A 24,375-nucleotide genomic window follows, 5' to 3' on the forward strand; every position below is an offset into this window, starting at 1 on the left:
CTTGTCATGTCGTGGACAAGAAACATGTCAGACTACACGTTGTTTTACGACCAGTCATCGCGAGCCATCTCACACACACATTCACTCGCACATATACACAAGCTCACTCACATAGCCTACACACACACACACACTCACTCACTCACTCACTCACTCACTCACTCGCACATACACACACACACACACACACACACACACTCGCACATACACACACACACTCTCTCTCTCTCTCTCTCTCTCTCTCTCTCTCACACTCACACACACACACACACTCACTCTCGCACACACACACACACACACACACACAGTCACACACACTCACTCGCGAACACACTCTCACTCACTCTCCCTCACTCACTCACTCACTCACTCACTCACTCGCGCGCTGTCGTCGTGGAGGACCGTTAAAAAATTAAACATGCTAGTCGTGATGTCGTGACTCCTGAAGCATCGAGGGCTGCACCGCAGGGAGCGTGCTACGGAAACCCTGAAGGAAGATTTGGCGAATGCAAAATGTATGTATTGTACGCTATACTGAAGAGGGGGAGAAAAAAAATCTAAAAAATCGATTTTTTGAAAATATGAATCGATTTGACCTACCAACTCGATTTTTAAATCAAATCGATTTTTTTCCCAGCCCTAATTTGCAGTGCGTTTCTGTATTTGCATGTTTCTGTATTTGGTTGTGTTGTGAGTATTTGCAGTATGTTTCTGTATTTGCATGTTTCTGTATTTGGTTGTGTTGTGAAGTAATTTGCAGTGCGTTTCTGTATTTGGTTGTGTTGTGAGTATTTGCAGTGTGTTTCTGTATTTGCATGTTTCTATAATTGCTTGAGTTGTGAGTATTTGCTGCGCGTTTCTGTATTTGGTTGAGTTGTAAGTATTTGCTGCGTGTTTCTGTATTTGGTTGAGTTGTGAGTATTTGCTGTGTGTTTCTGTATTTGCATGTTTCTGTAATTGCTTGAGTTGTGAGTATTTGTACCGTGTTTCTGTATTTGGTTGAGTTGTGAGTATTTGCAGTGTGTTTCTGTAGGCTATTTGGTTGAGTTGTGAGTATTTGCTGCGTGTTTCTGTATTTGGTTGAGTTGTGAGTATTTGCTGCGTGTTTCTGTATTTGGTTGAGTTGTGAGTATTTGCAGCGTGTTTCTGTATTTGGTTGAGTTGTGAGTATTTGCTGCGTGTTTCTGTATTTGGTTGCGTTGTGAGTATTTGCTGTGTGTTTCTGTATTTGGTTGAGTTGTGAGTATTTGCAGCGTGTTTCTGTATTTGGTTGAGTTGTGAGTATTTGCAGCGTGTTTCTGTATTTGGTTGAGTTGTGAGTATTTGCTGCGTGTTTCTGTATTTGGTTGAGTTGAGTATTTGCTGCGTGTTTCTGTATTTGGTTGCGTTGTGAGTATTTGCAGCGTGTTTCTGTATTTGGTTGAGTTGTGAGTATTTGCTGCGTGTTTCTGTATTTGGTTGCGTTGTGAGTATTTGCTGCGTGTTTCTGTATTTGGTTGCGTTGTGAGTATTTGCAGCGTGTTTCTGTATTTGGTTGCGTTGTGAGTATTTGCAGTGTGTTTCTGTATTTGGTTGAGTTGTGAGTATTTGCTGCGTGTTTCTGTATTTGGTTGCGTTGTGAGTATTTGCAGCGTGTTTCTGTATTTGGTTGAGTTGTGAGTATTTGCAGTGTGTTTCTGTATTTGGTTGAGTTGTGAGTATTTGCTGCGTCTTTCTGTATTTGGTTGAGTTGTGAGTATTTGCTGTGTGTTTCTGTATTTGGTTGAGTTGTGAGTATTTGCTGCGTCTTTCTGTATTTGGTTGAGTTGTGAGTATTTGCTGTGTGTTTCTGTATTTGGTTGAGTTGTGAGTATTTGCTGCGTCTTTCTGTATTTGGTTGAGTTGTGAGTATTTGCTGCGTCTTTCTGTATTTGGTTGAGTTGTGAGTATTTGCTGCGTCTTTCTGTATTTGATTGAGTTGTGAGTATTTGCTGCGTCTTTCTGTATTTGGTTGAGTTGTGAGTATTTGCAGCGTGTTTCTGTATTTGGTTGAGTTGTGAGTATTTGCAGCGTGTTTCTGTATTTGGTTGAGTTGTGAGTATTTGCTGCGTGTTTCTGTATTTGGTTGAGTTGTGAGTATTTGCTGCGTGTTTCTGTATTTGGTTGCGTTGTGAGTATTTGCAGCGTGTTTCTGTATTTGGTTGAGTTGTGAGTATTTGCTGCGTGTTTCTGTATTTGGTTGAGTTGTGAGTATTTGCTGCGTGTTTCTGTATTTGGTTGCTGTGGCGAGCAGGACGAGGCCGAGGGTCTTGAGAGAACGGCGCGAGGCATGTGGCGTGATTAATAATGAGTGACACCTGCGCGTGGACAGGGGACGTTTACACGACAACGATATGCTTAAAACGGATACGTTTTTCCTTTGAGTTTTCCGCGTACAGACGAAAACTCTGCGAAAACGACTAAAATGCTGTATTCTGCTGCCAGACCATTAGATGGCGATGAAACACTATAGACTGAACACGTAATGCGCATGTGCATGGTGTCATTTTCTTCAGAGATTTGCGTTTTTGTTGTTTACACGGAGACCGTTTTCTAAAACTTGCACTTTGAAACCTGTTTTCAAAACTTTGCGTTTTCAGGCACCCAAAATGCTGTTGTCATGTAAATTAGCGGCCAAAATGCATAAAAAGTGTTATGTTTTTAGTTGAAAACAGTGTCGTGTAAACAGCCCCTAAATGTCCATAATGAAAATGAAAGTGAAACAAAGGCAAAATGTGACAGTACGAGTAGTCATCTACAGTTGGATGTGACCAAAAATGCGAATTTTTTTTTTTTTCATTCTAAGACAATCATAAAAAATAAAAATTTTAACAATAGGAAATACACACCCAAATTTCCATTACTTCATGTTGTTTCTTGCACAATTTTCCCTTTTTTTTTTTTTTTTTGCCCCCTCTCAGGAAACAAAAGATCAATTTTGTGCGAGCCCAGGCTCCACCCCATTCCTCTTCAGTCTTTCTTGTAGCCACCTCACACTCGTTCCTCTCTCTCTCTCTCTCATTCTCCCACTCCCATAAATGCAGTGACACTTGCATTCTGTGTGTGCATGCGTGTTTGTCCGAGAGAGAGAGTCGAAATAGAAAGTGAGGGAGCAGGGGGGGGAGAGAGGGAGTTGGAGAGAAAGAGAAAGACAAGGAGGGGTGGGAGCGTGTTCGTGTGTGTGTGTTTAAGCTAGCTACTCACAGAAAAGAAGGAATAAGAAAATTGAAGTAGCCGCCATATGCTGAGGATTTTGGTGAATGCCTTGCTGAGGAGACACGCTCGTTTTTCCGGCGGATCCTAAGAGATGGGAAGCTCACATTTGCTGAACAAAGGCTTGCCTTTAGGTAAACGTTTACCTTTCCTTTCTGCATGGGGCCACACGTGAAAGTGTTGTACGGATATCTGTGCCAATATTTGAGCGTTCGTTCGGCTGTCGTACAGTATTCTGGCTTCCCCTCCCCCTCTTCCTTTCCTCCTCCCCTCCTCTCTGCTCCGCTTTTCCCTCTTTCCTATTATCTTTCATCTCAGCCATTCATCCGAGTACAATTGCTTGCTTTCTGCGTTCTGTTGCAAAAGACAATATTCATCCGAGAGCCGGGGCTACGGACCTCTGATGGCTCGCTTTATTAACTGCATAAATCTTCCCGAGCTCGAAAGATTAAAAAAAAAAAACACACTATCCCCTTTGGAAAATTTGAGGGGTTGGCAAGGACATGACTCTCTCTCTCCTATGGCCCTCCCGCACATTGTGCAGTGGAAATGTGGCTTCCAGTTCCGGCCTTGACTTACTTCCTAATTTTGCTCTCTTCGAAAGAAATTCTCATTTTAGAAGAGTCCAAAAACGGCAATACTTAGCCTTAGGAAGAATAGGGTTTTTCAGGATTTCATTGAAATAGTTATGCCGTTGTTTACAATAAACAATTCAAACATATTTGTTTGGGCGATATTCCTGATCTGGTAAATACTATCACGAATAATATCAAGAAAATACTTTTTTTTTTTTTTTTTGGTCATATTTTTAGGTTGATTGATTAGGAAGGTTGGGTAAAAAATTATTACAATTTTCAAGTGACTCCCTTTCTATCTTTTTGAAGAAAATTCCCAAGTGCACATTTCCAGGAAATCTTGGATGAGAACAATGCATTGGCTTTCCACAAATTACAAAAAAACAAGATTCACCCCAGCTCACTCATGTGACGAGCAAAACTGTTTCATTAAAAACAGGTTTTGTTCTTTTCACACCGTGAACGTGAGGTTGGGATTTGAAATTGGCTTTCATTTTCACCAGAAGACAACAAAGAGGGGGATGTCAGCTTGAATTATCGCCCGTGGGCAGTTGAGGTCTTTAGACGCTATGTGTGACTGACCCTGTTGGTTTTTGTTGCTATGAACTAGCTAATTCAAACGGATCCAGCTCGCCCTCGGGGCAGGGCAATATGAACAGAGCGCCTAGGGATTTTGACAGATAAAATGGTGTGAGAAACTACCATGTGTTTTTTTTGTTTGTTTTTCAACGCAGGATTCTTGATTCACCTAGCTAGTCAAAGACGGAGAAAGTCAAAGATTGTTCTTATGAGCAAAATATGTCATGCTTTTCTTCATTGTAGCATTTGATCCCAGAGCTGTGGGCTTTTTATGTGTGCTTGGAAGCATCTATTGCGTGTTGTTGGCAGTTGTTTGTCCTAATCAGAAAAGGGAGATAACAGTGGCTGTGTTACAAGATAACCGGATCCTGCTGGGATAGTTTAGATGTCACTAACACATAATTTACGGTTGTAAAAGTTCACCTTCATTACAAATGGAGAAAACAGCTGGTTCTGTGTGGAAACGGATGCGTGAACGCAAGGGATCTTTTCACAGAGGTAAACTAGGTCTTGTTTGTGCATAAACGTGTGTATTGTGTGTGTGGGTGTGTCTGTGTCTTTTGGACATGATTACACCATGTCTGCACTTGTCAGACTGGGAGAGGTCACAGGTGTACATATTATACTTTTGTCACTGTATCATTAAAAAAAAGATTGGGATCATTGAGATTTTGGAATTATTTTTTAAAATATATTACATTAGAAAACAGTTATTTCACAATATTACCATATTTTTTATGAAAAATACAGCCTTGGTGAGCATAAGAGAGACTTCTTTCAAAAATCTTACCAACCCCGAACTTTTGAACGGTAGTATGCATATATAAATTGATTATCTGTCTGTCGGTAGATGTTTTTTCACTGACACTAGGCAGAATGAAGCCAAGCTGCAGACTTGTCGCCAATGTCAATACAGCGCAGCAGTGACGGCCCACTTTTTCAGCAGCCTTGGTCCTGGAAGTGTTTTTCCCATTTATAATATTTTTTAGGGATTTGACCCAACCAACCAGCTCTGAGATGAATCAACATTACAAATATTTACTGAAAGCAAAAATATGTGAAAATCAGATACAAAGACAAGATTGTGTACTTTTTTTATGTGTGAATGAACTGCATTCCCATATAGCATTGAGAATGTTGTAATAGAAAAACAAAAAACAGTGTTTAATATAAAACAATAGATTTAATTCTTTTTTTATTCCAAAGGGTTTAAATCTGACTCGATTACATCAATGGCGAGTGGGCGACTGACCGCTGATAAACACGTTTGGAGTGGTTTTTATGTGGTAATAGCAACGCATGTGGGTCTGTAATGGGAATTTGGCTCAAAAATCTACCGGCATATATTGGCTTATCACAGTAAAATGATAACGTAGGACTGAAAATGTTGAGGAGCTTAAAAACAGAACAGTTTGAGGTACTGGGATAAGACAGAAAATCAGACACGCAGGTGTTCATGTCTTTATTCATCATCATCATCTCTTACATCAGCTGCAGTTACATTAAGATCATTCATTCATTGTTTTTCCTTTAAAGCTGATTTCACATGAGCACTTGTGTATTTCATCATCAGTCAGTTATCTTATTAAGTGTTAATTCTGTTATCATATTGCCATTTTTTTGGACAAATGTTCCTCTTCAGTGCAACTGGTCATCTGCGCAGTCATACATACATATATTTAACTGAATGAATAAGCAATGGACATTTAAATGTAAGAAAGGTCTTGTTCTCAGTAAAATAGCAGAATTAGTCCTTTTGATGTGTCTTTTACGAGTGGATATAAAACCCACAACAGCTCTCTGTGTGACTGAATAGCAGCTGCAAAACGTGAAAAACATTTTTAATATTGAGCAATAAAAACAGGAATCAGCTGCTAATACACAGTGTTGTCTTTTTCTGTGTTTGTGAGTCACTTTATTTTTAGAATCTGAAACTTGGCGTTCAATATTTGTGTTTATCTTTGAGCCAAATCATTTGGAAAGATTGATATTAGAACGGTGAATTCACTTTGCTTATGCAGACCAAATGAACACACCTGAACACAAGCTCAGGACATGTAACATATGTGATTTATTATTCTCTACAGGCATCAGGCCTCCCATAATGAATGGGCCCATGCACCCTCGTCCTCTGGTGGCACTGCTGGATGGGCGGGACTGTACTGTGGAGATGCCCATCCTGAAGGACGTGGCCACCGTGGCCTTCTGTGATGCCCAGTCCACACAGGAGATCCACGAGAAGGTAACTATACAGTAGCACTTAATGGCACTTGCTTTGGTACAGTAGCACTATGTTCATTTTTGCTCTTGGATTAATTGTAATCACGTCATTCTCCATAGGGCACAGCTGATTGGTTCCTGCTGTATTAGTAGTAGGGATGGGTATTGTTAAGGTTTTATCACTGGTATTACCACTCATACCGATACTGGTTATCGATCCGGAACTTTAACGGTACTCTCGGTTCTTTTTGTTATATTTTTGTAAAGAATTAACATTGTTTTATGAACTGAAGTGTAAAATAAATATGGTAACACTTTACAATAAGGTCTCATTTGTTAACATTAGTTAATGTATTAACAAACTAGGGCTGTCAAACGATTAATCGCGATTAATCGCATCCAAAATAAAAGTTTGTTTTTACATAATACATGTGTGTGTACGGTGTATAATTATTTTCTATATATAAATACACACACATGCATGTATATATTTAAGAAATATTTGCATGTATATACTGTGTGAGTGTATATATATATATATATATTTATATTATATATAATTTATATTATATATAAATATTTTATATATAAATAACACATTTTCTTAAATATATATATGCATGTGTGTGTATTTATATATAGAAAATAATTATACTCCGTACACAGACATAAATTATGTAAACACAAACTTTTATTTTGGCTGCGATTAATCGCGATTAATCGTTTGACAGCCCTATAACTAACATGAACTACCAATGAGCAATACATTTGTTACAGTATTTATTAATCTTTGATAATGTTAGTCAATAAAAATGTTAGTTCCCAGTGCATTAACTAATGTAAACAATTTATTATTAATAATGTGTGAGTAAATGTTGAAATTAACATTAACTAAAATGAATAAATGCTGTGGTAGAAGTGCAGTTCATTCTTAGTTCATTTAAATAATGAAACCTTATTGTAAAGTGTTATCATAAATATCTATAGCAAAAGAAACAGCAATGTTTGAACAAAACAAATGAATATAAACATCAGTAAATGCTCCAGTCTGCAGGCATTTATTGTGTTTTATATGCAGATAACATGCAATAAGAACAAGAACAAAGAAACAAAGTACAGTCAAACGGACAAATAAACACAGTATAACAAATATACTAATAAAATAAGCAGTGCGCTTAAGGCTAAAGTTATTCATTCAAGAGCAGTGAGTGATTTTCTCTCTCTTTTGTGGTTTAATTAACATTAATGGCCAACAAGGTTTATTAGACTATGTATTAAACTGCTGTAACTTTAAGACCAAATGCACGGAAATATTTTATACACGTCATATTTTCTCTCTCTACTGTTTAACTCCCCTTAAGACATAAACGACTGTGTTTAAGTGAATACACCAAAGCCGGTCATGTTGACACATTTTTATGTGTATTTGATCATTGTGAACCTGAGGCCCAAAGTATAATTTGCTTGTAAATTGCGGCCCGTTTTGGAGCGCACACACACAGAAAGCCTCCTTGGGAAAGCGTCTCTTGCGCTGATTATTGTGCTTTTCATAACTCTTTTATTATCGAAATAGTCCCGCAATTTGGCAACATTAGACTGCATTTTACACAAATTACCAATTTTGCTGATTCCCGACGTTAAGTTTGGGCTTTTAGGGAGGAATGAAGGCACACCACTGTGAAGGAAATGAAAGGAAGGTATAGTTTTAAAATAGTTTTAACTTCGATATTTTTTTTTGCAATCATTGGAAGCCAAAATCGAAATAAAATGTTATAAAATTACATTAATCACACAGCTCTAAAGTACAACCAGACTAAACTTTTGTTCATTCATTGCCACTCACTAAGCAAGGGCTTAGTTAAATCCTGGCCACAAATTAAGAATTCGGAAGATGGGAAAACGCTTGCCGTTAATTCCCACTATTTCACTAAGGAATATGTCGTGTCACAGAAGTAAAATGCATTGTGAATGCTGTTCATGTGTATTTATTACTGTATGGACTGGAGTGGTATTTTTTCGTCACTGGTTCATACAGATTAATATATCATGTAATATATGTTTGAGAATGGTTTTGCAATTTATCATAGATCCCACTGGCTCGATATGATGGAGCCTCTTTGGCTTTGTTACATGGAAAAAGCACTTCATCTCACAGGCTAAAGAAGTATATTGCACAATGGGGTAATATTTATGAGTCTGTGAGCTTTTCTGCCAGAAATGAGTCGAATGATTCATTACTGTAGATGAATTCACTGGGTAGCGTGATGAAATCGCACAGCCATCCTACCAGCTGTACTTCGTGTGATTTATTTATTTCATTCTCAGTCTCTTGCTTGGCAGCCATTGATCATTCGTTTTCTTCAGCATTTGTTAAAGTTAGATCTGTCAAGTTGTGTTGTTTCCTTGTGAAAGAACAAGAACTCGTTGCTCTTTGTCAATCATTACGAACGGTATTTGACATGTTTCTCAGCAATGAACTCCAGTGTCAATGACTCCAGTGTCGTGTCTCGGAAAGAAATGTGCACCTGTAAATTAAATTCGGTAATACATTAAAATAAGGTTCAATTATATATCATGAACTAACAATGAACAACAATTCTTGCAGCATTTAATTATCTAGGGAATGTACTACCGTTTAAAAGTTTCTTTGTTTTTAAGTTAATACTTATATTCTGCATTAAAGGATGCATTAAACTGATCAAAATGGACAGTGAATAGAAGATTTCTATTTGAAGTAAATTCAGGTTTTTTTAGCTTTCTATTCATCAAAGAATCTTGAAAAACAAGTATCACAGTTTCGACAGAAATATGAAGCAGCACAACTGTCTGAGCAGCAAATCAGCATATATTTCTGAAGGATCATGTGACACTGAAGACTGGAGTAATGTTGCTGAAAATTCAGCTTTGCATCAAAGGAATAAATACATTTTAAAATATATTTAAACAGAAAACAGTTATTTAAAATGGTAAAATATTTCACAATATTACTGATTTTTCGCAGACTTTTTCCAAAAAAATGTAAAACCCTTACCCACCCCAAGCTTTTGAATGGTAATATATACTACTACATTTTTGTTTAGATTTAGAATATATTGTACATTTAAATAGACTATTATTCATTGTTAATTCATGTTTGTTCATAAGACATTATTTAACGTTAAAATATTCGATGTATTAGAAATCAACATTAACCTAGATAAATAAATGCTGAAAAATATCAAATACAACTGGCTGGAACAAGAGCAAGTGCACCGTTTGATAATGTGTTCGTACACAGAGGAAACCTGATTTGCTGCTGTCAGTGATGGTTTTCTCTTTCACACTACCCGTGAACCCAAATGAAATTCATTTGCTCCGTTCATTCAACTGGCTACACACGAAAGACCATCCACAAACCATTCCCTCTCAACACAATTCCCTTAATTCCATGTCATATAAATATTTGCTCCCTCTGAATGCCTTAATGCTCATTCAGACATTTAATGTAGCCAGAGCCCGCATTTGTTTTCTGCTGAAGTGCTGATTCTGGCATGTTTTGTGGTTCTGGGCGGCTGCCAGGTTGATTCTCTAAGAACGCTCCCCAGGCCTGCACAGACAGATGGCACTCGCTTTCTGCCCCTTCCCACAAACCTGCAAACAGCCTCCTTATTTGACTTATTTAATCGCCCACTGCTGAATGGACAGAAACTGTACAGTCTCTTCATATGGAGAAAGAACTTCTGATAAGATGCTAAATCAATTAGCAGGTGATAAAGTGACATGGTAATTGTGCACTAAAATGGGAAAAATGGCTGTAAAAATCTCATTCTGTTGTTGCTCGTAAACAACACTGATTGTGTGACGCAGTTATCATTTTCACGTCCATTTGTTGTTTAGATAGCAAATGCATTTGCGCCCATCTGTCAACCATGGGCGTGCTGGTCTGAAAACGAGGTGTGTTCAGGCGCTGTTCCTGTTTTGAGGCAACTGAAATAGACTGCGCCATTGACCAACAATAACCTGGTCTAAAGTCAATGGCGCAATATTTTTTTGTTATATGAGCCTATAGAGCTGGTAAGTCCCGCCCCTTCCGCTAACCCCACTGGACCTCTAGGTTGTAAAATCGTCAATGCAAGTGAATGGGAGAAAATAATTATTTTCTGGTCCCGTTTGAATTTTGCCATGAATGTGAACATATGTTGTCTGTGAATTTTTTTAATATCATTTTTCGTGTAAAGAATGCTATAATTTAGCGTGTAGAAGTTTGATACGGTTAGACTTTGTGTGAGAGCACTTTGTGGACTACAACTAGTTTTTACATCAGACGGGAATCTGAAGAAAGAACAGCCGATTTGGTTTGAATGGTGACATTTGGGTACAAAACACACGGGCATCTCGATCTGTCTCCATAGATTATCGCAGCATTAGCACCGTGATTTGACAAGTGGAGGGAAATGTGTTATGGGGTGACGTCACATAGGCGACATGTAGTCTTTCTCGTTATGTCTTTTACACAACTGCTAGCCAAAGAATCAACAATATACTGTCAAACTCGTAACATGAAAAATTATATAAAAAATTCACAGACAACATGTTCACATTCATGGCACAATTCAAACGGGACCAGAAAATAATTATTTTCTCCCATTCACTTGCATTGACGATTTTTCAACCTAGAGGTCCACTTGGGGTTTTACGGATGGGCGGGACTTACCAGCTCTATGGACGGGTCCACAACACGCGTACACTGTGCGCTTTAGCCGCACGTGCTTAGATTGTTCAAATAGGGCCCATGTTGTGTTAAATCTGCTTATGGTGTGTTACTCCAGAACTTGATGGTTTATTAGATTATCAAGTATGAAGGTAATATGATGTCAGAAAGAATCGCATGCGCAGGGTAAGATTTGTAAAAGTGCACATAAGATTGCAAGCGTAAATTAAATTTGCATGCGCAAGAGAAGATTTGTAAAGGTGTAAATTAATCTTACCCTGCACATGCGATTCTTTATGACATCATATTACCTTCATAGTCAAGTGTTTTCAAGTAAACCGATTAATCATCATCAACCAAGTTGTACAGTGTAGCTCTTGTTTTTGGTCATCAGCAGAAACGAAACTCGTGAGTAATATTAACAGTGAAGCTCGTTGCAGGCGTAGAGTGTGTGCGTTTACTGTCCTCAAAGAGTCTACATCAGGTTGTCCTTATCAGATTCACATAAAAACATGATCACTGAAGCGCATATTATCTCATGACAATGAAACGCATCCCCACATTCTCATTACCATATATATGAAAAACATTACTATCATTACTTTAACCTCATAACCATGTTTTATTCATCTTCCATTTTATTTATTCATTGTAAAGTATTTTTACATCTTGGTAGTATTTTTTGCAATGGTACACACCTGAATTGATATTGATTAAAATCAGCACGAGTTAAATTCTGTACATTTTATACCACCATGATGTAAAGTATTCTACAATTCAAATAATATGTTGTTGTTTCTGAATTGTTCAAATAAAAATGCGTCAAACATAATGTATGTAATTACACAATGTGTGATCAGATCTTTAAATGGCAGTTGAATAATCTGTCATGCATCAATGCAGCCATTTAAAGATCTGATCACACATTGTGCAATTGCATTCATTACATTACATTATGTTTGACGCATTTTTCTTTGAATTTATTTTTTCTTTTGAAATATTTTGTAACGACTTCAATGCATCTGGTTTAATCTTTACCCATATGAAGGTGTAGAACCTGGAGTTTGAAATTAACTTCATTTCATAGCTTAATCTTCTTGGCCAGGATGAAATTGGCTCAAGTCTGCAATGCTGTGTCAATGAGTATTAATATGCACAGCATTGCAGGCTTGAGCCAATTTCATTCAACTTTCAAATAACTTGCATTGTGCACATTTGAAAATATAAAAAAATTAAATATTGTTCTTGAGAAATAAAAAATAGTGCAGGGGTCGGCAATCTAGTCTCAATTTATGTTTTTTTTTTTAAGGAACGTTTATAAAAGCTACTTACGGTAACTCTTTCCCCGCCAGCATTTTTGCTCATTTTCACAAAAGTTTCATGGCCCCCAGAATACTTTGTTGTATGAATATGTGAACATGCAATATATCAAAAGAAATAACAGACTCTGCTTTTAAACAAAAGTTTTATTCTAGCTTAATGCATTCTTTTTGATCAACAATTGAATATGGGTATGTTATATAAAAAAAGCAACATTTTGAGCAAAAAGCTGAGAAAATCACATTTTTGTCAAAGACTACGTCTGAATCAGATTCAGAATGATGATCAAAACTTGTCCTGGGTCGACAATTCATTCAATAACATTAGGTTGTTTTGATTTATTCTGTTAAATGTTGATGATCACGTTATTTTACATATGCTATGGCTTGTTTCTGCTTCTTCTTCTGTGTTTTGATCAGGAGATTCAGTACTCTTTCAGAAGATGTGTAATAGCGCCCCCTACTGCATAAAAGTGAAAACACGGAAAGCCGGAAATTTCCGTCAATGGCGGGGAAAAAGTTAAATGTCCTAATTGAGCTAAGGCCTAATCTAAGCCTTGTCTGTGAAACCAGACCTTAAGGTTCTGCACTATTTCTATGTTACTAATCAAATAAGTACGTTTGTGATTGATCAAGTAATGTTTGTCTCTTCAAATCGTCAACTCTGAAAATGTGTCAGTCAAATCGCAAAAATGTGTAAATCAATCACTGCACTTTCTCTCAGTTAGGAAAAATCATTTCGACTTTTTGCCCCTCAGTTTTAGAGCTGTTGTACTTGTGTGTATCTTCTTTGCACAGACTGACTGTAGTTTCTGTATATTGTCTCAGGTGTTAAATGAAGCAGTGGGTGCCCTCATGTACCACACAATCACGCTGATGAGGGAGGACCTGGAAAAGTTCAAAGCACTTCGTATAATTGTCCGCATTGGGAGCGGCTTTGATAATATCGACATAAAGTCTGCTGGAGACTTAGGTAATGGTTAAGAAGGTTTTCCATTAAACAACAATGTATGTGTGTGTGTGTTTGCTGTATGAAGAGCCTGACCGTAACCCTTCCACATCTGCAGGTATAGCAGTCTGCAACATGCCAGCGGCTTCAGTAGAGGAGACGTCAGACTCCACCATGTGTCACATCCTGAACCTGTACCGACGCACCACCTGGCTGCACCAGGCTCTCCGGGAGGGCACGCGGGTCCAGAGCGTGGAACAGATCCGAGAGGTCGCGTCTGGGGCGGCCCGCATCAGAGGAGAGACGCTGGGGATCATTGGTCTAGGTGTGTTGTCTCACATAGCCAGACTTTTGACTCTCGACATGAAGTCTGATCCACTTTGCTATGTATTCTGGCCAGGAAAAGCCCACTGAGACCGAAAGAGATATAAAGTAACAGCGGTGGTTTGTTTTGGTTTTATGTGCAGTGTAGGGGTGGGTAAATATTAATAGACTGGTGCAGGCTACGTAAACATTAAAAATTCTGATGAAGGCGCCATCAGTGGCTATAAAGATAACAGGAAACGAACGGTAATGTGTGGAGACTATGCGATCATCCAGAAGTAATAAGCATCGATTACTTCACTGACCAAAAAGAGAGTTAAAGATACAGTTGTGCTCATTTCAGGGCTCAACAATAAGGATTTTTTAAAGAAGTTTCATTTTTAGCAATATAGAATTTTTCATACATTTTTATTTTTGAAAATTGCACACACACACACACACATATACACACTGTGTTCCAAATTATGATGCAATATACATATCAGTCATTTTAGCACAATAGACATTCAGATTTTAGTTTTTTTTTTATTCCTCCATATCTTTTTAGATAACTGATATCAATCTCAGACAGGTTTGTCAAGAAACGTTTACAGTGGGTGTAGAAAGACATTTTAAAAATGTTTTATTGCTGTGGTGTTTTTTTTTTTGCAGCATTTCCCTTCATGAAGATCCTTTTATTTCAGAAGGCACTATCCTTCTTTTTATACCATAGCAGAAAATGGTCAGTTATGAACTCCACATATCTTGTAGAAGTCATTTTGACACTCTCAGGGACCCTAAAGGGACCTTTCATCTCACTTCCCAATATTCCAGCACAAATCATCTCCCGCCAGCTCCTTGCTGACGTCGCAGTCTGGGTGGAACGGGGTGGCCATTCACCAACCATCCAGAACTCCATCCATCTAGACCAGAGGTGGAGAACGTCGGTCCTGCAGAGTTCAGCTCCAACCCTGATAAAAGTTCACCTGTCTGTAGCTTTCTAGCAAACCTGTTTGATTAGGGTTGGAGCTGAACTCTGCAGGACTCTGCATGTCCACACTAATACGTTTTCGTTTGAAAACGCCTCTCTTTGGCCTTCCGTCCACACACATTTTTATTAATGAAAGCAAAGCTTTTGAAAACGCTCTCCAAAGTGGATAAATTTGAAAACGCCATTTTCGCGTTGTAGTGTGGCCTGTCAAAACGGAGGTATGACACAAGTTTAGTCGTGACGCATATTGCACCGATAGATATTCATGTTTATACCGGTATTGTGCCTGTTATGTGCTATTCACTTTCACACTGTTGCTAAAATGTTACTTTGCACACTCTTCATATCACAGTCCTGCAAAGATGACAGAAAATGTAATCACAATTTCTATCCTGCAGCAAAACATGAGAGCAGGTGCGTTTAAGACCAAACATATAACGGTGATTGAGTGTGACCTGGACGCATCAGTGAATGGTGAGATATTTTGCTAAATAAAATTATCCTGCCAGAAGAATTGCGCGATAACTTTATTATTTATTTTTCCATCTTTTTCCGTTTTTTTTTTGAGACTCCAGAGACACCGGCGAATACATGTTTGCTGCTCAACAGTGGCTTTTTTACAGATGTTTCACAAGTTCACCTGCCCATTCAGTCTTGATATTTGGCTTGCTGTCCTTAAAGGAGGCTCAAACCCGAGGCTAGACCCCCTATATTAGTACTGCGCAGAGGAAGAATAAGAGAAATAGAGGAGGACATGGGGAGGAGGATAGCCTGAGAAAACCCAGACAACTTCCAGCAAATTCAGATTTGCTCGAGAAGTAGTCTGGCAAAGAGCTCATTCAAGCCCATTTCCATGGCCTAGAAATCGCGGCACCAATCAGAAACGTTGAGGCGGGCTTTACACAATGACGATCGCTCTGATTGGTTTTTGGTCTATCCAATTGCGCCCAGAGGCATTTGAGCGACGTCCGTTCAACTTTTAAATGCATTATTATATTCAAATTGCAAACACATGAGGACAGTCTCCATGAAAGACCCACTGGCAGATGAACGTGCTACTACATTTCTCTCCGAAACGGTAGGAAATTAAATCAGATTTAATAGAGGATTTTAACTGTGACACGATGATTGACAGGGCAGTTTACGTGACAGGATGCACGCGACAGATCCGTCCGATAAAGATGACGAAGTAGTATGTCCCAAAGCTTGCCTGCTTTTTTGCTACACGTTCAAAAGTAAATACCTTTTCTTCACAAAAAGAGTACATACTGTGTAACTTAGGCGAACTGGGACGCAGCATATGGTTTACACGATGCCGATCGCTTTGATTGGTTTTAGGTCTATCCAACTGCGCCCAGAGGCATTTGAGCGACGTCCGTTGGTGACGCCCCTTTGGAAATGATTTGTCTATGGAGCTTTGCCAGACCATAACTCAGTTACTACTGAGAATGGTCTGGTTTTAACCAGGCTAGGAGGAGGAGGGATGCCGGAAGAATTGTCGCTGGGATAGTGCAGTGACTGATGCTTATATACACTCGTAATGATGATTGACAGGAGTCACAGGACTGAATGTTTAGGCTTCTCCCGAACCGATGTTTGGAACATCATTTAATTCAACTAATTTGTTTGACAGAAACTTCCCTTGATAAGCCTTTATCTGACCGGGATCTTCTGTGCCCTAAATCACTCACAAATCTTCGAAAATCTCAGTTTTTGCTAAATATTAGTTGTTTTATGCCTTTTGCAAGACATCGCACCTTTTCATGCTTTTCATCTCCAGGAAGATCTTTCTTCCTCCTCATATTGCATGAGACATGTGACTTACTTAATAATGTGGAACAACCTCTTTAAGTAGGTTTTCCATTTAGCTTAGAAGACCTGGCAAACTACTTAACAAACCTACACACACACACACACACACACACACACACACACACACACACGCTACTGTTCAAAAGTTTAGGATCAGTAAGATTTTTTTTTTACTAATACTGTTAAAAAAGTTTCCACAAAAATATTTAGCAGCACAACTGTTTTCAACATTGATAATAAGTCATGTTTCTTGAGCAGCAAATCATCATATTAGAATGATTTCTGAAGGATCATGTGACACTGAAGACTGGAGTAATGATGCTGAAAATACAGCTTTGCGTCACAGGAATAAATACATTTTAAAATATATTCAAATAGAAAACATATTTTAAATCGTAATAATATTTCACATATATAATATTTTACTGTATATTACTTCAGTGTATTGCTGTGTATTTATTTATGTATTTTATTTGATCTTTTCAAAGAAGCTGGAAATAAATGAGCTATAATATAACTCCATTAATGAAATTAATGCTGGAAATTAAGATGGCATTCAAAACATTACTTTAGCTCATAATATCAGCCTGGTACCTTTTAAACACTTTCTTTTGGCATACTGTGGGAAGCAAACACACCCTTTTAATAATAATTATTATATGGCTCTTCATTCGTGGCTGAAGTGAAATGTTTGCTCTCAGGTCGTGTTGGACAGGCGGTGGCGCTGAGGGCCAAAGCATTCGGTTTCAACGTGATGTTCTACGACCCGTACCTGTCTGACGGGATGGAGCGAGCCCTGGGGCTGCAGAGAGTCAACACCCTACAGGACCTGCTCTTCCACAGCGACTGCGTCACCTTACACTGCAGTCTCAACGAGCACAACCACCATCTCATCAACGACTTCACCATCAAACAGGTGCTACTCACAAACACCAGAGCACACATGCACTGCTGTCACGTTTGTGTACGATCTATCACTATTTTGTGTTGACTGTAGATGCGTCAAGGCGCCTTCCTAGTGAACACTGCGCGTGGCGGTCTGGTGGATGAGAAAGCGTTGGCCCAGGCTCTGAAGGAGGGCAGAATACGGGGAGCAGCGTTGGACGTCCATGAGACAGAGCCCTTCAGGTGAACAACAACATTTGATGTTGAAGTACTGTGTTGTTTTGACATTCGGTTCGATTGCTTGACCCCAAACCCCATTCCTATTCCACCCCCGGACTCTGCAGGGCTTTTTTTTTTTTTTTTGCATTGTATTATTTGGCTCCAAAGCGCACTGATAAAACATGCATCATGCGTCAAAGGCCAAACAAGGGATATAAAGAATGTGAGCTGATTCCTGAAGGCAGTTTCTGAGGAGACTAGTAGCAATGCGAAATGCTGGGATTTGTACGTCATCTCTAGTGATTCACTTTTAAATTTACACTTACATTTACATTTAGGAAACACTTTTATCCAAAATCGCTTACAAAAGAGCAAATCTAAAAAGAGCCATGTTTATTATATAACCAGATATGGAACACTATTGTGAATGAGGCCAAATTGCTTTCATAGCAATTGTGAAGTCTAATGTTATTTTAGTATTATATATATAAATATGCCATTATAGTTATTATTTATATTTTATATTAGCTTTTACTTTTATATTTTCAGTTGTATGTGCTTTTTGTTATTTTTATTCATTCATATATTACTATTTAGGTTTCATTTATTTTTATTTCAGTTTTAGTTATAGCATTTAGTTAGCATTTAGTTATAGCCCTTTCAGGTAGTAATTTTGGTGTGTGTGTGTGTGTGTGTGTGTGTGTGTGTGTCAATTCACAAAAGTGTTGCAGGGAATGATAATAACCCTGAATCAAACCTCAGGCTGTTTCCAGGATTTCCAGCTCTAAAAAAATCATTGTAATATAAAATCCAAAAAGGCATGAAAATTAAGTTTTCAGCTCTGAAATATTTCATTGGCTAAATTTTTCTCTTTGTCGATGCAACCTATATAAAATGATTTTTTTCCTTATCCAGTAATCACAAAAAGCTGGAAAATTCCTTGGTCTCATTGTGAAAAGTCCATTTTCACTCAGACTCTTATACAGCTGCATGTGTGTGTGTGTGTGTGACAGTTTCAGCCAAGGTCCTCTTAAAGACGCCCCCAACCTGATCTGCACCCCTCACGCGGCCTGGTACAGCGAGCAGGCCTCCATTGAGATGCGGGAGGAGGCGGCGCGGGAGATCCGGCGAGCTATTACCGGTACATCGGCACATGAAGCCATCAATACCACTTTTTAATGCCTCAGACATTTGTCAAATGATTTGAGAGCCTTGCGTGTCTGATCTCTTTCATCAGTCCGTTGAAAACCGTTCTTTAATTGCAGCTCTGCAGGCTTGATGTACTGTGATCAATGTCTCGGGGTTTCCCTGTAATGAAGCTGTTTTCCTCCTCCAGGTCGCATTCCAGACAGCCTGAAGAACTGCGTGAACAAAGAGTTCCTCACACAGACCACGCACTGGGCCGGCATGGACCCGGCTGTTGTTCATCCAGAACTCAATGGCACCTATAGGTACAACAAACCATTGAGAAATGCTTTCCTCTGAACTGAATGTAGAATATAGATGGTGCTGTAAAACAAGAATCCACAACTGGCAATGCAAGATTGCTTTTACTGTGGCTAAAATCAACATGATGTCAAAATAGACCATTTTGGACTTCTTAATATGTGTTCCTGGTCTTATTGCACATAAGTGCATGGTATTAGAAAAGTCTTCACAATCTTTCATCAAGATGTCATATTGAAAACGCCGAGCCAAGTGTGTGGGGAAAATAATTAGTGGTTGACTGAAGTGGGTTTATTTTCCATTAGGATCTAGAGAGCCAGTATTAATTATGATATATACATAAAACTATTTAATGGCAGCAAATGAGATGAGACATGGAATTGCTTATATAAAATGCTCATATTTTACAGAAAAAAACTCAGTATGATAATTGATTTATTACATTTTGAAACTGACGGTCAGGGTACGTAAAGGGTTCCCACGTTTTTTTTAGCGGTGAATTTCTGTGACCTTTCCAGTCATTTGTGAGTACTTGATAAGGATTGTTGAAATCATTTTGATTAAGACTGATTTGACCAATATGTGAATCTGTATGACTTATTCATTGAAAAGAACCGATTCGAACGAATGATTTGCTCATGAATCAAACATTACTAGCAGGGCTTGACATTAACACCCGCTAACCCGCCAAATGCGGGTCGATTTCAGCGGTGGCGTGTAACGCAGTCACTCCTACTAGTTACTTTGGCTGGTTGAATTTTATATAGAAATTGTACATTTTTCAATTGTAGCCTTTCAAAAAGGCATCTGAAATAATAAAATAAGTGCAATGTAGTGATGTCAAAAATGTTTCGATACATATCGATGCTGAAATATTAATATGAATAACACTTCCAATACTCATTTTCCGCAGAATAGATACACCCTATCAGCTGAGCTTTCTCTCTCTCTCATCTTTCCAACAGTGAGTTACACACAAACCCGCCTCCCATCATTCACTCATTTCATTTGCTCCGGATCAATATTGTTGGTGCATTGTACTCATTCCCGCATATTGTGTTCTCACACCCAAAGTGTGCGCACATAAAGCCACCTCTCGGTACTAAATTGAGTTCTTTTTCGCTGCTTATTGCGCTTAAACAGTCAAATACACACAAAATAATATCAAAATGCCGGTCTTGGCGAGTATTCAAGTAAACACAAGTCAGTTGTTTTAAGTGGACGCAAACAGTTGAGAAAGAAAACGCATGTGTAACAGTATAATGGATCAGTGCGTCAGGTCTTAAAGTGACAGCAGCCTAATATCCCTGCTGTCAAATTATGAGATAATACTAAAAATATCTATATGGCATTTTTTCAAATATGTCAAAAATGCTGAATAGCTAGTAACTTTGTAAAACCACTAGCCACAGTGACTGGTGAGCAAAAAAGTTAATGTCAAGCCCTGATTACTAAAGTATAACTAGATTATATATATCACTAGTTATATTTTACGTGGCTTTTAAGAAAAACAATCCTTGAAAAACAGTTTTAGTTTTTCCGTGCCATTACCACTATAACACACAGCCTCGAGAAGTTAATGCTTTTATAGAACAGCAAAATTATATGACACATTTCCAATAAAAAAAAAATACATTATTACAAATAATAATTTAATCTTACTGTAAAATAGCAATGTACAGAGCCCCCAAAGGGACCTTTGCAAAAATAAAAAATATACAGACTTTCGCATGTGCATGGGTAACTATTGCTCAATCATTTTTTAATTGGCCGTTAAAGTTTTTATGGGACAATATAAATATATTGCCCTTATGAAATCAAAATTTTGAGCCATTTTTTACCGTACCAATCTTTTTTTGTGAACCATTAAAGTTAGCATATAGGACGATTCACATATTAGCCGCATCCATGCTCTCGTTTACTTCAGAATAAGATGGCAGTGACGCACAAAGGAAATAAGTTATTGTATACATAAACCGGAAATTATGACCATGTTCATGTGATAAGTTTCTCGTGTGCATGCAAAAGTCTGTATATTTTTGTAAATTCAGTAAAAACATTAATATTATTACAAATATTATACAAACATATTATTTTCAAATGTCATTTATTACTGTGACGGTAAAGATGAATATTTCCAGGATTTTTTTTTTAACAGAAATCTTTTGTAACATTATTTACTGTCTTTACTGTGACTTTTAATCAGGTTAATGCATCCCTGCTAAATAAAACTATTCATTTCTTTTTTTTTTAAAAAGAAGCGAGAGCGATCTCACTGACTCTAAACATTTTAATGGGAGTGTAGCATGTGATGTATGTACATTTAAACTTGGGCCATTCAATCAGATTGTAAAGCTGGAAGTAAATATCCATTTTTTTTACGAATCATTATGCACACATAGTAGTTTCATAGAAACATGGAGGGCTTCACTGCAGGGACAGTTGCTCTATTGCAGGTGTTTAATAGGTTTTAACATTATTCCCTTTCCGCAGGTACCCCCCGGGCATAGTGAGCCTCGCTTCAGGGGGTCTACCACCGCCAGTGGAGGGCATCATGCCAAGTGCCGTGCCCATAACCCACAGCCTGCCCACCGTAGCCCACCCTCCACACGCCCCCTCACCCGGCCAAACCGGCAAACCCGAACCCGATAGAGAGCAGCACCCCAACGAACAGTTGTAGCCCCCCTCTTCAAAGGCTCTCCGTACCACTATAGAACTCTCCTGGTCCTTCTTTACCCCAAAGAAGAGCAGCGGAAACAAGCTCCCGGGCTCAGAACCAGCCACTAAAAACAACCACCACTCCAAAGTAGCCAACTCTTTGACTGAAGCTGGTGGACTGCGCTCTTTGAAGTACTAGTGGCGGGAAAAAACAACAACAAAAAAAGAGAAAACCGTGTGGATTTCAAACAAAGTTAACTTCTCCCTGATGCAAAATCCTGCTGTTTTAGATTGTAGTCTGTCCAAGTGCAGTGGGCGATCTTTTATCTGTTATTTTTTTTTTGTCTGTCTAATGGGTTTCATTGTTAAAACAACAGTAGCTATTACATGAATGTAACCTGTTTGTGTACAGTTTTTAGGACATGATTAATGGTTTGTAGACGATAAAAAAAAAAAAACGTTAAAAAAACCAGACCGTTTTACAGGAGGCATCTCACCACCTGATCATAGATGCGATAAAAAGCATATTAGTTTCACTCGTTTGATTTTAAAAGCCCCGAAAGAGGCGGGATTTGCACACCCTCTCAGGAAAATTTATTTCCCCCCTTCCTTCCTTCCTTCCTTCCTTCCTTTTAAATTAAACCACATAGTGCATTGTTTTTGTACCCATTTGTCTTTTTGTAGTCAAAATTAAGTACAGTACATTAAAGAACTACACTCAGTATGTTTTTATTTTTGGAGCATGTATTACCTTATGTGTTAAAGGTTAAAAAAGAAAAGAGAAAAATGTTCAGATTTTGAACAAAAAGTAAAAAACAAAACAAAACAAAAACAAATTTGTCTTGTGCAAAGCTGGCGTAATGCTTGCCTGTTTGTGTGTGACTTGATTGTACCGTGTGTGTTTTTGTTTTTTTTGAGGATGCCGGGATAGTTGCAGCTCTCCATCGCCTACATAGTTTCCTTTCCTGGTAAAGTGGTAGGCTAGCAATATACATACTATATATACTATGAGATATTAATATTTTTTGTTAAACAGAGTCCAAAAAGAAATGTTTGTGACTGTATGCATTTGTATGAATTATTTTAAATGAAATAAAAGTCAGAGTTAAGCGACACGACAACATTTCTGTGAGTTTATCGCACTTCCATGAATAAAGATATGCCAGGACAACAGAAATAGTGGAGGTTCAGTTCAGGTTTCCTTTGTATTTGAACCCATTTCCGAATATAAACAACACAATCACTGTGAACGCCCTCTTGTGGACATTGGTCATCATATCATATAAATAATGCAGATCAAAAGGTACCAACCAGGCATCATGCTGCAAATAGTTTGTATACAGGGGAATTGGGATCTTACCTCAAAGCTGTGAATTAGCTCGCTCTGAACAATAGGTATTAAAGGATTCCTTCACCCAAATGTTCTGTTATTCTTTATTCACTCTCGTATCTTTCCAAACCAGTTTTGAAGAATGTTCACCTGGGGATACCAAGCTCCAGAAAGGCTTCATTGAATAATAATAATAATAAAAAAAAACATTTTATGTTACCAATTGTTTTAGAGTAGTGTAAGGAACAGACCAAAATTTAAAGGGGTCATGACATGAGAAATTAAATTTGCCTTGATCTTTTGACATATAAGAGGTCTGTGTACCATTAAAACATGTGGCAAGTTTCAGAGCTTAAAATGTCCTCATTATAAACGAAGCATTTATTTAGTCAAGCTCCAAAAACGGCGCTTTTTGATATTTGGAGGACTTGTGACGTCACACAGGCAAATGCATTTGAGTGCAAATGAGTGCAAGACATCGACGAATAGTTATACAGCATTGCACCATAGGGCCCGCCCACTTGCTTTCGCCGACTGAATGCTAGCATTGTGTCTAAAAGCAAACAGAACCCATTATAATCACTGACGCTGTCTACAGTACATATGCTTGCTGACTTCACTCCACACTCTTTAGTCTACTGACAAGAGGACAAAAGGAAGATTAAATAGAAGCGTAAAGGATTGTTCGCTTTGATGCGTCCAGTTTGAACAGCTCATTTGCTCATTTCTTTATAGATTCAGAAGGATCCCAGCGACTGAAACAAGTGGATGGTTTATTTTTAACGGAATCTTGAATCTCGTCGCAGGATTATGTTTGTTCAGAAACTTGACTGCATACTGTTTTGTAAACGAGGCAGTGTAATGGAGAGTTCGCAAAGAAACTTTAGCATTATTTCATAATGCTGTCTGTAAATGACGGTTTTATTTTGATAATGTTTTTAACACACAGCTGCCGTTTACTCACAAGCCTTAAAGGAAAAAGGATAATTTCAGACAGAGAGTCAGAATGAAGGTTGAAAATCATTAATTAATCATGCATCTAAATGCATCTTACTGTGAACAATTCATCACAATTTGTAATTAATTCTATCTTCCTGTGACTTCTATCTGATGACAAACGCAGAATTTTTTCAATCATTTAGTTGCTTAAACCCCACCCCTTTCTAAC

At 38.2% G+C, this 24,375-nt stretch overlaps 1 protein-coding gene across 10 annotated transcripts in view; it reads left to right on the top strand.

Moving 5' to 3' along the window:
• The window catches only part of ctbp1 (C-terminal binding protein 1), a 39,368-nt gene extending 16,378 nt beyond the window's left edge, over positions 1–22,990 (top strand). For 3 of the 10 annotated variants that reach the window (XM_079892363.1, XM_079892355.1, XM_079892362.1), the window contains 9 exons: positions 6,473–6,627; positions 13,443–13,587; positions 13,682–13,888; positions 17,371–17,585; positions 17,667–17,797; positions 18,787–18,914; positions 19,110–19,224; positions 20,133–20,183; positions 21,713–22,990. In XM_079892363.1, the coding sequence (XP_079748489.1) occupies positions 6,490–6,627; positions 13,443–13,587; positions 13,682–13,888; positions 17,371–17,585; positions 17,667–17,797; positions 18,787–18,914; positions 19,110–19,224; positions 20,133–20,183; positions 21,713–21,899 (1,317 nt within the window). In that variant the 5' untranslated portion in view covers positions 6,473–6,489 and the 3' untranslated portion in view covers positions 21,900–22,990. Of the gene's footprint in view, positions 1–2,987; positions 4,884–6,472; positions 6,628–13,442; positions 13,588–13,681; positions 13,889–17,370; positions 17,586–17,666; positions 17,798–18,786; positions 18,915–19,109; positions 19,225–20,132; positions 20,184–21,712 lie in introns of those variants that run through there. The other 7 variants (XM_079892356.1, XM_079892357.1, XM_079892364.1 and 4 more) reach the window with 5 other exon arrangements.
• The last annotated feature ends 1,385 nt before the right edge of the window (positions 22,991–24,375 follow it).

The sequence above is a fragment of the Squalius cephalus genome (assembly GCF_949319135.1).
Source record: "Squalius cephalus genome assembly, chromosome: 14".
NCBI lineage: Eukaryota > Metazoa > Chordata > Actinopteri > Cypriniformes > Leuciscidae > Squalius > Squalius cephalus.